This window comes from Vulpes lagopus, chromosome 3, assembly GCF_018345385.1.
Source record: "Vulpes lagopus strain Blue_001 chromosome 3, ASM1834538v1, whole genome shotgun sequence".
NCBI classification, from domain to species: Eukaryota; Metazoa; Chordata; class Mammalia; order Carnivora; family Canidae; genus Vulpes; species Vulpes lagopus.
Window position 1 is genome coordinate 138,771,216 of NC_054826.1, and position 14,483 is coordinate 138,785,698.

The window sequence follows — 14,483 nt, forward strand, 5'->3', positions numbered from 1 at the left end:
ATCTTTCAGTGGCTCCCCATATCTTTCAGAATAAAGTCTGAGTTCCTTAGAAGTCTCAATGTGGTTTCTCAGCCTATGCCTTTGTGCATATGGGTCTTTTCACCTATAAGGATTTTCTTCTTTCTTTGCCAAATCAAGACTTAGCTCAAGTGTTACAACCTCTGGGAAGCTTTTCTTGATCCCTTGGATATAATTTTAATTTTTATACAGGTATGTACACTTGTGTACTACTTCTTTCACTTAACTTATTAAATAAGATCCATTATTTACTAGCTGACTCATTGTTTCAAATTAACTCCTTGAAGTCTGGGACCATATTTTATTGAAATAAATTTAAGCACTAAATAAATAAATAAATAAATTTTAAATATTTATTTATTCATGAGAGAGAGAGAGAGAGAGAGAGAGAGAGAGGCAAAGACACAGGCAGAGGGAGAAGCAGGCTCCATGCAGGGAGCCCGACATGGGACTCGATCCTGAGTCTCCAGGATCACACCCGGGGCTGAAGATGGCGCTAAACCACTGAGCCACCTGGGCTGCCCTAAATAAATAAATAAATAAATAAATAAATAAATAAATAAATAAATAAAGATTTTAAAGATTTTATTTATTTATTCATGAGAGAGAGAGAGAGAGGCAGAGACACAGGCAGAGGGAGAAGCAGGCTCCATGCAAGGAGCCCGACATGGGACTCAATCCCCCGGGTCTCCAGGATCACACCCTGGGCTGAAGGTGGCGCTAAACTGCTGAGCCACCCGGGCTGCCCTAAATAAATATTTTGAATAAGTTGTGAAATTACTCTCTAAACAACATACTTGTTGCATAAAGTTCTGTTATCTGAATTAGGATTATAAGTGATTCACAGTATGACATCCTATATATACTCAAATGCATTTACCACATTCAAGCTTTCTAAGGTAAGAGTCTTGCTAAATATTCACATTTGTAATCAACCGATAGATATAAACATGACATACTACACATTTCACCATTCAATTTTACTGATCAAACACTTACAGGTTTTGGCTTCTCTCTTGAGTTACATTTTTTCAAATGCTTTGCTAGTTGATCTTCATATACTGTGCTAAATTTAAAGAGAGAATTAATTAAAATAAGACCTATGACAATTAATTTTTCCAGCACAGAAAAACTCTTATCTGACCCATACTTACTGTTTTGGATCTAAAGGACACAGAATTCTTTTCCGAGCATTTTCTTCCTAAGAAAGATGATATATTTATTTAGATGAAAAATATCAAGTTTGTTCTTTACAGATATTAGATATAACTTCAATGTAATCATAAACTTATGGATTTCCAAAACAAGGTAAGGAAAGCTTAAAAGGACATTAATAAAGCACTGGAAAAATCAGGTTATAGAGTTTAACAATAATCTCCAAAGTAGCTAGCTTGTGTATATATGAGCAAATATTGCTTTGGACAGCAAGGGTTTATAGCTTTATTATTTATTTATTTATTTTTAAAAAGATTTTATTTATTCATGAGACCCACAGAGAGAGAGAGGCAGAGACACAGGGAGAGGGAAAAGCGGGCCCCACACAGGGAGCCCGATGTGGGATTCGATCCCGGGACACCAAGATCGCGCCCTGGGCCAAAGGCAGGTGCCAAACCGCTGAGCCACCCGGGGATCCCAGTTTATAGCTTTAAATAGGTTATAGAAAAGGCCTTATATATGGAATTTTGAATCTCTGATAGCATTGACTATAATTTGCACTATTTTAGGCACCACGAAGGAAGAAAATATGCTGCCAATTTAAAATTGTGACATGTGAGGGACGCCTGGGTGGCTCAGCGGTTGAGTGCCTCCCTTCTGCCCAGGGCATGATCCTGGAGACCCGGGATGGAGTCCCACGCCAGGCTCCTTGCATGGAGCCTGCCTGTCTCTCTGTGTGTTTCTCATGAATAAATAAATAAAATCTTTAAAAATATTATAACATGTGATTGATTTTAAGGTATATTCTGGGGATGCCTGGGTGGCTTAATGGTTGGGCATCTGCCTTTAGCTCAGGTCATGATCCTGGGGTCCCAGGATGAAGTCCCACATCGGGCTTTCTGCATGGAGCCTGCTTCACCCTCTTCCTGTGTCTCTGCCTCTCTCTGTGTCTCTCATGAATAAATAAGTAAAATCTTTAAAAAATAAATAAATAAATCACAGATTCAGTAGGATGCCCAAAACTGAAAACCAAATCGTGTCAGTGTTTCCACTTGGTGTCTTGCAATCTTTCTTCAAGTGACCAATAAGAATATTCCTTCCTCTCTAGGAATACCAATCAGCTTTTAAGGATCCAGTCATATTCTACTACTGTCACCAATTGCATTCATCTTCCAGATGTCTTGTTAAGGTCAAGTTAGGTTTTATTAAAAAAAAAATTTTTTTAAATAAGGAGATGTTATTTGTTTGAGAGAGAGAGAGAGAGAGAGAGAGAACGAGCAGGAGGTAGGGGTAGAGGGAGAAGCAGTTCCCCACTGAGCAGAGGGCCCAATGCAGGGCTCAATCCCAGGACCCTGGGATCATGACTTGAGCTGAAGGCAGATGCTTAATGGACCGAGCCACCCAGGCAGCCCCCAAGTTAGGTTTTAGAGTGAGAACAAAACTTTCTCCTACCACAAACCTCACTTAAAATTTATTTATTGGGGTGCCTGGGGAGCTCAGTTGGTTGTGTCTGCCTTTGGCTCAGATCCCGATCCAGGAATCCCAGAATAGAGCCCTATATTGGGTTCCCTGCTCAGTGAGGAGTCTGCTTCTCCCTCTCTCCCTCCTCCTTCTCTCGCTCTCATTCATTCTCTTTCAAAATAAATAAATAAAATCTTAAAACAAAAACACCAAAAATTTACTTATCAATTTTATAAATCTCAGTTTTTGATCGAAGGATGTTTGATGGTCCTCCCAAAACCACTCAACAACTGTAGATATACTTCAAAGAGTTCTCACCATCAGTCAGAGGTTTCCCACATCCCCCAAAATATGTTTCTGTATACTTCACTCGGTAAGTATCAGTCTAATCAAAATATGAAGCAAAGTTATTGCTATGATGGACAGTAGCAGATGAAGGAGCTCTGGGGGCTGACTCTTACTGGGTATCTCCCAGGATAAACCACCTAACAGAAATACTGTAACTAATACTGGACATCCAGAAGTCATGAAGCCAGGTGTTGCCCGTTTGGGTTAATCTTTCTAAAACTTAGCAAACACGGTCCTCTTCTACGAGCATTCTGCTCTTCTTGTTCTTATTCTCTCTTACATATACCCTAAAGAAATACACAGACATAAAAACACAGTGAATTCTTGAAGGGGGGAGAGGCGGCCACACCCCCATCCGCAAATAACTTGGGACTTCCCAAAATATGAGCTTTACGATCTTTGTGACTTCTCATAGTCGACTGCTGACCTGAAGCCTTACTGATAACACAAACGGTTAATCAATGCATATTTTTTGTTGTATTTTACACTGTATTCTTACAATAAAGTAAGCTAAAGAAAACGTTATTAAGAGTCTTAATAAGGAAAATACATTCACAGTACTGCACTGTGTTTATAAAAATCCACGTATAAGTGGGCTGGGTCTTCAAGGGTCAACTGTATATGGACAGTACAATGATCTGCGTGACTGTTTTCTCAAAATTGTACGCTTCCTGTTTTTAATTTTTTTTAAAGATTTTATTTCTTTATTCATGAGAGACAGACAGAGAGAGAGAGAGAGAGAGAGGCAGAGACACAGGCAGAGGGAGAAGCAGAGGGAGAAGCAGATGCCATGCCGGGAGCCCGACGTGAGACTCGCTCTCGGGTACCCAGGGTCACGCCCTGGGCCCAAGGCGGCGCTAAACCGCTGAGCCACCCAGGGATCCCCTGTGTTTGATTTAAAAGGAGAGTCATTCTCACACGATTTTTTAATCCTGCCTTCGCCCTTTCAGCAGTCAAGTCGCTTTCAAAAGACTGTACTCTATATAAATCTTTAAAAAGTCTTTAATCACTCTGCTCATCACAAGCACATCCTTTAATCCCCAACACCTATTGCACCCACACACCCCTCTCCCAGAATTGTAGTTCTAAGTTGTTTTTATTTGTTGTTTTTTTTTTTAAGTTTCTCAACCGCATTCACAAGAAGGGATGATTGACAGAACCATCAGAGCACAATCAGCGAAACCCTGGGACCTTTGATCACTATTCTTTCTAGACCCCCCGTTCCCGTCAGGAAGGCGGAGACCCGGCGGGACGCCCGAGCGCGCAGTTTGGGGGCAGAACTAAGATCCACGTTCCCGCGAGTCGGCAGCGAAACCAACGGGTCGCTGCTGGAGCGTCGCTTCCTGCGAGAGACGCCGCGCTTCGCCGGCGCTCGTCAGCGCTCCCCGGGGAGGGCGGGACCGCGCCTACTACAGAAAAAGTTGGAAAATCCAGGAAAGAAAAGTAGACATCTGTCAGAGGGTAGTTGCCGAACCAAGAAACTTATTTCCAAGTCTCCAGAGGGTAGAGCAATACCTCCGCGGCTCCAGCATGTTCCCCACAGAATCGTCTCCCTGCTGCCACCACCATCCTGCAGAACCGCTTCTTCTTTTCCACGTAGTAACTGCATCGACCCTCAGCCGGAAAGTCAGTCGTGCGCGGCGGGGCCGGCGCAGAAGCCGCCATAATTCAGGGGTCGTTTGGAGGAGCCCAGCATCCGATCAAGACAAGAAAAGTTCTCCACTGCCCTCGGGTCCCCTTCCCTTAACAAATATGGCTGCTGCGGGTCCGGCCACGCAGGTTAATACCCGGAACTGCCCCCCCAACCATCGTTTGCAAGACCGGAAGAAACGGATGGTGGCGGACGAGGTCCAAATCTCCCCCCCGCCTTCCCTCCGTTTCTGTTTCCCCGCCTCCTCAGCGGAAGCCGAGCGCCAAACTCAAATTTTAGCAGGACCCGGACTCCTTTAGGCTGGTTCCGTGGGCCGGGCCTGCTGGATTTTTCTGCTTTCTGGCAGGGGCCGCGGTCCAACATGAGCCAGGTTCTGTTCCAAGAGCCGGTCCCGCTGCAGGTGAAATGCAAAGACTGCGAGGAGAGGTGAGGTTCCGCAGTACCCGGCGCCCGCGGGTGGCGGTTGGGGTCGGGCCAAGGCGGTGGGGGGAGAAGATGGCGGCTCTGGCCAGTGGGCGCGGCGGCCCCCGACACGCGCGGAGGCCCCTCTGGAACCTACAGTGACCTCTCCCCGCAAGGTGGCGGTTGCTGAGGGCACAGGAGGGAGGGTGTGAGGAAATGGAAAGCTGGCCCGCATCAAGTTCATGAAAAAAAAAAAAAAAAAAAGAACCCAAAACTTGGTTCTGAACTGAATCGTGGGCACTATAGTTCTACTCTGCCTTTTTGACAGAGAAAGTTGATTTTGACCGGAGAAGTGAGATAATTTACGTGAGGGCACACCGCGAGTTCACGGCGGGGCTGGCGCTAAAACTCTGGCCTTGACCCAGCCCCTCTTCCGCTCTTGTTCGAATTATACTGGAAGTAGGTTTAAGTTTCGGGAAAAAAAAAATTTTTTTTATAGCGTTGTGCCTTTTCTTTACATTAGTTACTAAAAATAAGTTACGTTTAATGGACTAAAAACACTAGAGGAAATTAGGAATTTCGCTCATTTAACAAATCGTGCGTCCTGGCAGAACCCTGCTGGGCCCGGGGCTTCCGCGGAGTTCGCGGGCCGCGCGACGAGCAAGGGCCCGGCTCCCAGGGAAACGCAGAGCTCCGGCTTTGACCGAGGCTGGTGCTGTCGGCGCTTCACAGACTGCAGGAGAAGTCGGGGGGTTGCGACTTTTTCTCCGTCCCGCCGCTCAGTAGCCAACTGCTCCCCGCACGTTTCCTCATTCGTAAAACCGACATAAGGTGCCTGCGCACACGGTCGTGAGGGGCACCACTGAAAATGTCTGTGAGAACTAAATGGTGTGGAAATGTGACGTTGGAAATGAAGACGTTGCGCTTCATTGAGGAACGGGAAGCTGGCATCTAGCTCAGAATTGGATTAGGCCAGGCCGTGAGAGGATACCCGAACTAGAAGCTGCGTGTGGCGGGAGCGGAGGGTGTTTGAATTGGTCATTTTCTTCTGTCCAGTAATCCGGCTGCTGGACCTTTGAGGGGATCCCCGGGTGGCCCAGCGGTTTAGCGCCGCCTTCAGCCCAGGGCCTGATCCTGGAGATCCGGGATCGAGTCCCACGTCGGGCTCCCTGCACGGAGCCTGCTTCTCTCTCTGCCTGTGTCTCTGCCTCTGTGTCTCATGAATAAATAAATAAAATCTTAAAAAACAAAAATGGAGCTAATCCGAATTGATGTGCTGTAAGAGTAAAATATACATTGAGTTTTGAAGACTTACTATGAAAAAGGATATAAAATACCTCAATTTTTATATGTTGATTGTAAAGATGACACTATTTTGAATATTTTGAATATGTTGGACATAAATTAATATATATTCTGCATATCATAATATACTGTATGTCATAAACATTGGAGATCTTTATATTTAACATTGGATATATAAGAACATATTAAAAATAATTTGCTGTTCCTTTTTTTTACTGTAGTTTCTAGAAAAAAAATTTTTTTTAAAGATTTTATTTATTCATAGAGACAGAGGGGTGGAGACACAGGCAGAGGGAGAGGCAGGCTTGATACAGGAAGCCCGACGTGGGACTAGATCCCGGTCTCCAGGATTACACCCCAGGCTGAAGGCAGCGCTAAACCGCTCTGCCACAGGGGCTGCCCAGTTTCTAGAAAATTTAAAATTGCATATGTGGTTCATATTTGTGGCCTCCATTGTACCTCTGTTGGATAGTACTGTTCCAGAATAATTATAGAAATATAAAGATGGGAGCATTATTTCTGATTCCAGTATTGGAACTCCTCCTAGCTCTTCTCCATTTTGTTATATTGTCATCACAGCATGTTAAAACACGTTATCAACCTTTTTACTCCTCTTGTTTAGAGACCTTTGATATATTTCTATCACCTCTAGCAGGGATCAGCAAACAAGCCCATGGGCCAGGTGGCCTTCTGCTTGTTTTTTTAAATAAAGTTTTTATTGCAACACAGTGGTTCTCATTTAAGAATTGTCTGGCTGCTTTCCTGCCATAAGGGCAGACATGGATAATTGTGACAGACCTTATGGCCTGCAAAGCCTGAAGTATTTACTGTCTGGCCCTGTACCGAAAATATGTTGGCCATTGACTCATAGAGCAAGCAATACAGACTTTAGTTAAATATTCAAGGCTAGTTCAACTCAACGAATATTTATGAATACCTACTGTGTACCAGGAATTGTCCTACATGCTGAGATTATCAAACGTCCTCTCTCTTTATTCCCCTACCTCCCAACAACAACAAAAACAGTATTCATTCTGGGCCTGAAGGACCTCACATTTTATTTTACTTATTTATTTTAAGATTTTTATTTTTTTCTTTGACACAGAGCACACAAGCAGGGGGAGCAGCAGGCTCCTTGCTGAGCAGGGAGCCAGATGTGGGTTCAGCCCCCAGGACCCTGGGATCATGACCTGAGGCAAAGACAGACCCTTAACCAGTTGATTTACCCAGGCGCCCTGGAACTCACACTTTAATAGAAGAAACAAACATCTACTTTGGAGAGGCAGCATAGCACAGGTTAAGGGTTCAGGCTCTGGAGCTAGATTATCTGGGTTAAATCCAATAAATGTCACTTATTGACTGATTTTATACAATCTTTTTTTCTCTGTGTCTCATCATTAAATCGATGATGTTAAAATTACCAACCTTATGGGATTATTAGGAGCATGAAATGAGCTAATACATACAAAGTACTGAGAACAGTGCCTGAAGCATAATAAGCATTCACTAAACATTAGTTATTATTAATGTGTGATTAATGCATGAAGTGACATCAATGAATTAAAGTCATAAAGAAGAAGATACTTCAGTGGAAGATAACTCAGAAAACTCTGGAGGGAAGTAATGCAGAATTTTAAGCCCATGGTTGACACCAACCTGCTTTTTCATTTTTGTTTTGTAAGTTCTTCTCCCCATGTACTAGTCACACAAGACTACTTATCCTTTGAATGTACCTGATACTCTTCTCAATACCATACCTTTAATCCTGCTCTTCTCCCTGCTTCAAATGCTTTTTCTTTCATAACCTTCAAGATCTGTCTAAATCCCTTCTCTATAAGGACCTTTTCAAAGTTGCCTGAGTTGAAATTAATTGCCCTTATTCATTTATTAGATAGCATAGTGTAGGTGAAAGATCTGAGTTCTAATTTGAGTTCTGTAAGGTGACTTTAAGCTTGTAACTGTGCACCTCAGGTTCTTTATAAGAACCTCTGTCTTCCTTAATTAGACACTCATTTACTTAGGTTATTGTTAAATGATCTATGTAAAGCACCACGTAGGTACTCAGTAGTGTAGGTGCTCAGTGTTAGTAGCCCTTCCCTTCCTTTTCTTAAAGCATTAATACAATTGTAAGCAAGTTGGAGTAGTTGCTTAATCTAATCTGAATTTGAGGACGTGGACCATGTTTATTTCTGTTTGTATCCCTAGCATCCAGCATATTACCTGGTTTAGAGTAGCTTTTATTTGTTTGAATTGAGGGGTTCAGGTCACAGCTTCTAGGAGGCAGAGGTGGGCTAGAATCCAGTTCTGCTAATGCCAAATCTTACTGATAGGGAGGGTGTTATGAGAATTAATGCATTGTTCAGAGTATGACATTTATTTTGAGAAATAGCATTTTCTATGGGTTTTTATTGATTTGTTTTATATTGTTTCCACGACAACCATTAAAACGGAGAAAATAAGATTGTGATTTCAGAAACTATATTTCCCGAAAACTCAGGCTTTTCTACAAGATACTTTGGGGACAGGGTTGGGGGGGGGGAGTTTAATCTATGGGCCTTTCCTCCTCCTTTTATCTCCCAAAGCTAATACATTATAGACATTTGGAATATATGCAACAATATCATTAATATGCTTCTAAAATATATAGTGATTCTTCTAGTGCTATCTAAAGAATATTAAATGACTTCTTGATTTTTTTTTAAAACAAATTTATCAAGTATGACAAGACTTTTGAAAGTGTCTATCACCATAAAAAAGTTGTTTATTAAAAAAAAAGGTTTATTGCGGTGTCATGGCAGTATGTTTTAGAAAAACTTCAAAAGACAAAAGCCAAACATAATGACATTGTAAATCTGAAAAGCCTCTCACAAACCTAACTCAATTCACTTACCTTACAAATTAGGAAATTGTAAGTTTTTTCCCCCCAAAAAAACACTTAAGTAGAATTAGAGTAGAAGTCTAATCTGTTTCACATATATTGTACTAGATAATAGAAAAATAGAAACAAAACATTTTCTTGTTTTAAAATCATTCTTCCTATCTGGGGTATTTGCCAGTGCTGCTTGTTCCTTTTCAGATAACAGAAGTTATGGTAACCTTATCATATAATAACCTTGTCATACTGAGATTTAGAATCTGATCATGTGTTCAGTAGGAAATTTAACTACAATGACATATTTTAAGCCATTATAAAAGTTGTAAGTTGGAGCATAAAAAAATCTGGATCATTAAATCTAGCCTTGGTCAACTATTACCCAATTTTTCCATCAAGACTCAGCTGCTAGTTCAATACTTTTTACTTCTGTAGTAGATGAGTAGCAAAATATGGGAAAAATTTAAAACACATTTTTGGAAGAGGTTAAAATTGAACAAATTCTATTTGTTTATTTTTGTTTCCTACACATCAGAGAAAGGCCTTTGTTATTTAATTCTTTTTTTTTTTTTAAATTTTTATTTATTTATGATAGTCACAGAGAGATAGAGAGAGAGGCAGAGACATAGGCAGAGGGAGAAGCAGGCTCCATGCACCGGGAGCCCGATGTGGGATTCGATCCCAGGTCTCCAGGATCGCGCCCTGGGCCAAAGGCAGGCGCCAAACCGCTGCTGCCACCCAGGGATCCCTGTTATTTAATTCTATCAGAATATAGAACATGTGTGCAGAGATGTTTTCTCACCACCCTCTCCTTTATTCCCTCAATTGTTTAGATATCTTTGCTCAGTTTGATTAATTGTTATGAGCATCTTTTATATGCTTCTGTCTGATATGGCACTCTCTTAAGATGCAGTAGAGAATGTGGAAAGCTATGGTTTCTTTTGGAGATAATAAGCTGTTGACAGTACTTTCGTGGATATATTGCATAGGGAGTATATTGAGCAGATGTAGTTGGTGGATTTTGTGAATGCATAAGGGAGGGGAATATGTTATTTTTTTATTATAAACATTCCACGTATTCCAATACAGCCTCACATTTTAAGTTTTTCATTAAAAAAATTTTTTTTTATTTACTTATTCATGAGAGAGAGACAGAGAGACAGAGGCAGAAGCAGGGAGCCCAATGTGGGACTCGATCCCAGGACCGCGGAATCACAACTGGAGCCAAAGGCAGATGCTCAACCGCTGAGCCACCCAGGCATCCCTCATTTTAAGTTTTTCAAATAGAATCTCTCATAAATCAGTTTGATCATTTGAGTTGGTAATTTTTTAAATGTGGAAAGTATTTATTAAATTGATAGTTTGTGTGGCTTACCATTACATAGATGCTGTTTTAGAATCAGGGCAGTAGGTTATATTCCAGGCTAGTAATGGGAATTCCACATTGTTTATCTCATTTAATTCTCACAACAACCCCATTTTATAGGAGAGGAAAATACAGTCTTTGGTTAAAAACCTGTTTATTTACTAGTGGAAGAACAAACCTCAAATTCAGTATGCTTCCCACATATCTGTTCATAATTAGGGAACACTTGTGGAAGATCTTACAGCTAGAGACAGAAAACTTCAGCTAATGTAAATGACGGTGACATTCCACATGAAGGTTTCTGACAGTTGGGTATATTTTTTCATACAGGAGAATAACTGTTAGAGTGAGCATTGAACTACAATCAGTTTCCAATCCAGTTCACAGAAAGGTTGGTATTAATTTCTTTTGAAATAATTTTTTTCTTTTTAAAGAAAATATAATTTCTGTACTATATAATTATTTTTGTTCTTTAAGAATGTAAAACTTTTTGTTATACTCAACTTTGAGCTGTTTGTAACTTGCAAATGTAGGGTGGTAGAGTCTACTAAGATGATGACTAGGAGGTTCCTTTTTTAAGATTTTATTTATTTATTAGAGAGCGAGTGAGCACATGTGTGTGAGAGTAGGGGGAGGGAAAGAGGGCGAGGTTGGGAGAGAGAATCTCAAGTAGACTCTGCACTGAGCTCAGAGCCCATCTCGGGGTTTGATCTCCTGACCCTGAGATCATGAGCTGAGCTGAAATCAAGAGGCAGATACCCAACCACCTGAGCCACCCAGTGCCCCCATATCATCTATTCCTAAAGCATACAGGAAGAATTGGGAATTGGAAGAACTGGGGGTAGGTTTGCCCATTGCACTTACAGATTGCTAGAATATGTATTGCTACCCTGTAGAAATGACATTTCATGTTTTATGTGTGAGGATAGAATGAATTGAAGCACTGCAGGGAGGTATTTTTGAATCTTTGCCTTTGGCAGGGAGGCATTTGAAGCAGCAGTCCTTTATGATTTTTTTTGAAAGATTTATTTATTTATTCATGAGAGAGGGGAGAGCAGAGGCAGAGACACAGGCAGAGGGAGAAGCAGGCTCCGTGCAGGGAGCCCAATGTGGGACTCGATCCCTGGACTCCAGGATCATACCCTGGGTGGAAGGCAGGCGCTAAACCACTGAGCCACCCAGGGATCCCTCCTTTATGATTTCTTCAAAAGAATGAGTCAGTAGCAGTGATATGGATGCAGAAAAGATGACGAAAAAATACAGCCTCTGTTTTCTCTGAGTCCCAGCTTTCCCTAAACATAGTATTCAAGGACCTGCTACTGAGGTACTTCTTGAAATCCACCCTAAGATGCTATAAAAAATCTGATAGTAGAAGGTGTTTTAAGAACAGGACTTTCTAAGGCAAAGCAAATACCTAGATTACTCATTTTCTGGAGTACAGATTATGTGTTCTATTTCTAAATGTTATTCCTTGGGCCTGCTGTATCTTTTTATTTTCTAACTCTACCCATAAGTAGGTTTAGATTTTTCTAGGACCCTAGCAGTTCCTCAGTAGCCATGAGTAGATTTTATTTCAAAGGGGAGCTTATTCTTAGCTTTAGTACTTATTAGTTCTTCATTAAGCTTCCATCATCTTGTTCCTGTGGCTGCTTTCTTTACCTCAGTGTTCTCTAGAGTACATAATTTCTCTGTCAGCTTTAGCTGCTGTGATGCCTGCCATACTGCAAATTTATGTGGAAAGTGGTCTTTATGAAAGATGCTCGCTTCACGTGAAATCGAAACAGATGGGGTTCCATGCCAGCGGCCACCTGGAGTAGGAGAGAATAGGCCCTTAGGAAGAAGCCCTGGCAACATGTTACTTGATACCCGTCCTCTGCCTTAGACACAAATGCTCCTTTTTTAGGATAGATGATTGCTTGTCATTTCAGCTGATATATTGCCACTTTTGAAATATCAGACAACTAATTGTGGGAAACTAAAAATGTAGTTGAATATCATATGGTCACTGTTAGAATATTTTTGTCATTTGCAGATTTTAGTCTAGCAAGGACTGGGTCTCAATTTTCCTAAGCCTCTAATAAGAGAGTATTCCTCAGCTTTCAACTCCTAGCATTTAATTTTTATAAATCCCCACATGGGCTTCAAGGAGCAGAATATCTACTCGTGTGTAAGATTTTTAAGTCTCTTAAAGACTAATGAAAACCCAGCAGCACCAGAGAACAAAGTTATCTGAAGTATAATGGTGGTACATTGTTGTTATTGGATAATTTCACTTCTGAGAAGGAAGAAATTACTCTAAAAGCCTGATATTTTGAAAACTTAAAATATAACAATCTTTCTTTTAGGATTTAGTTATCCGTCTGACTGATGAAACGGATCCATTTTTTCTATATAACCTTGTTATATCTGAGGAAGATTTTCAGAGGTAACTAAATTTATTCTGTTTTATATTTGATCTAAGAAATAAGTACGTTTTGTTAATGTATGGGTACTATTCTCTTTGAAATCAGCCTATTAGGAACATGTGGATGTTTTGAGAGCACTGGACTGTTTATGGTATAATACAGCTCAGAGTTCTGCTTAAAACAGCTCAGAAATTTGGATCTTTAGTGAAATATAGCGATCTTTTCCCTCCCATTGAATAAATTCTATAAAAACAAAGTTCTCTAGTTCTTGATTATAATGGGTAGTCATTAAATAAAAAAAGAATATTTCAAGGTTTGATTATAATTAAAGATACTAATTAAATTTTTAAAAATCTCTTTTCTTCTGTATAGTTTAAAATTCCAGCAAGGCCTTCTGGTAGACTTCTTAGCTTTCCCACAAAAATTTATAGATCTCCTTCAGCAGTGTACTCAAGAACATGCCAAAGAAATTCCAAGGTAAGTCTCGTGAGAGCACTACATCATTAAAATTCTCTCAAGACAAATTCTTGTTTATAAGGCAAATTGATGGGAAAATATTTTCTAATATGTTAGAAGTACTCCTGTCTATTTTTAAAATGGGAGTTTAGGGCTCTATTAAATATCAAATTTTAAGGAATCATGGTTAAGATCAGAATATTTACCTCTTAATTTTCATGTTTTTTTTTTTTAATTTTTATTTATTTATGATAGTCACAGAGAGATAGAGAGAGGCAGAGACACAGGCAGAGGGAGAAGCAGGCTCCATGCCCCGGGAGCCCGACGTGGGATTCAATCCCGGGTCTCCAGGATCACGCCCTGGGCCAAAGGCAGGCGCCAAACCGGTGCGCCACCCAGGGATCCCAATTTTCATGTTTTGACATGGTCATTAAAACTATCTGAAATATTTAACAGCATCAAGTATATGATTTTATGATGAATTTGAATAAGAAGAATAAGATTTTGTGTTTGTGTGTGTATATTCATGTTTGTGTGATGCTAAAGCCTGATCATTGTGAAGTTAGTTTACCTTTTATCTTTTGGTTTCATCAGATTGGTGTTTTTTTTTAAATTTTTTTTAAAGATTTTATTTATTTATTCATGATGGGGAGGGGGCGGGCAGAGACAGGCAGAGGGAGAAGCAGGCTCCATGCAGGGAGCCTGATGTGGACTGGATCCCAGGTCTTCAGGAGCACGCCCCTGGGCCAAAGGCAGCGCTAAACCACTGAATCACTGGGGCTGCCCTCAGATTGTTGTTTGAACCAATTATTTTGTTATGAACTATAAAGTGCATTTCTAATTCTGTCATTCTTTTTATATTTATTAGGTTTAATTCTTTTATAAAGAAGAACTTTTCCTCAGTTTGGGCTATTTGATTACTCTGAAAATTCACACAGAAAAGGATAAAGGCTTAATTCTTTTAAATTGTCAATTAAAAAAAATTGTCAGTTTTTAGAGTATTTTAGTTACTTTCGTGCTTCCAATAGGTTTTGGTTTGTTTTT

General features: G+C 40.5%; 2 protein-coding genes across 6 annotated transcripts in view; one reads left to right on the forward strand and one right to left on the reverse strand.

The window, feature by feature from the left end:
- TRMT13 (tRNA methyltransferase 13 homolog) overlaps positions 1-4,728 on the reverse strand; it is a 24,790-nt gene extending 20,062 nt beyond the window's left edge. For all 4 annotated transcript variants that reach the window (XM_041747379.1, XM_041747378.1, XM_041747380.1 and 1 more), the window contains exons 1-3: positions 4,498-4,728; positions 1,173-1,219; positions 1,018-1,084 (exon numbers count right to left, since the gene is read on the reverse strand). In XM_041747379.1, the coding sequence (XP_041603313.1) occupies positions 1,018-1,084; positions 1,173-1,219; positions 4,498-4,647 (264 nt within the window). In that variant the 5' untranslated portion in view covers positions 4,648-4,728. The remainder of the gene's footprint in view (positions 1-1,017; positions 1,085-1,172; positions 1,220-4,497) is intronic.
- Positions 4,596-14,483, forward strand: part of SASS6 (SAS-6 centriolar assembly protein) — a 41,884-nt gene continuing 31,996 nt past the window's right edge. For both annotated transcript variants that reach the window (XM_041747375.1, XM_041747376.1), the window contains exons 1-4: positions 4,596-5,059; positions 10,909-10,969; positions 12,924-13,003; positions 13,356-13,460. In XM_041747375.1, coding sequence (XP_041603309.1) covers positions 4,995-5,059; positions 10,909-10,969; positions 12,924-13,003; positions 13,356-13,460 — 311 coding nt within the window. In that variant the 5' untranslated portion in view covers positions 4,596-4,994. The remainder of the gene's footprint in view (positions 5,060-10,908; positions 10,970-12,923; positions 13,004-13,355; positions 13,461-14,483) is intronic.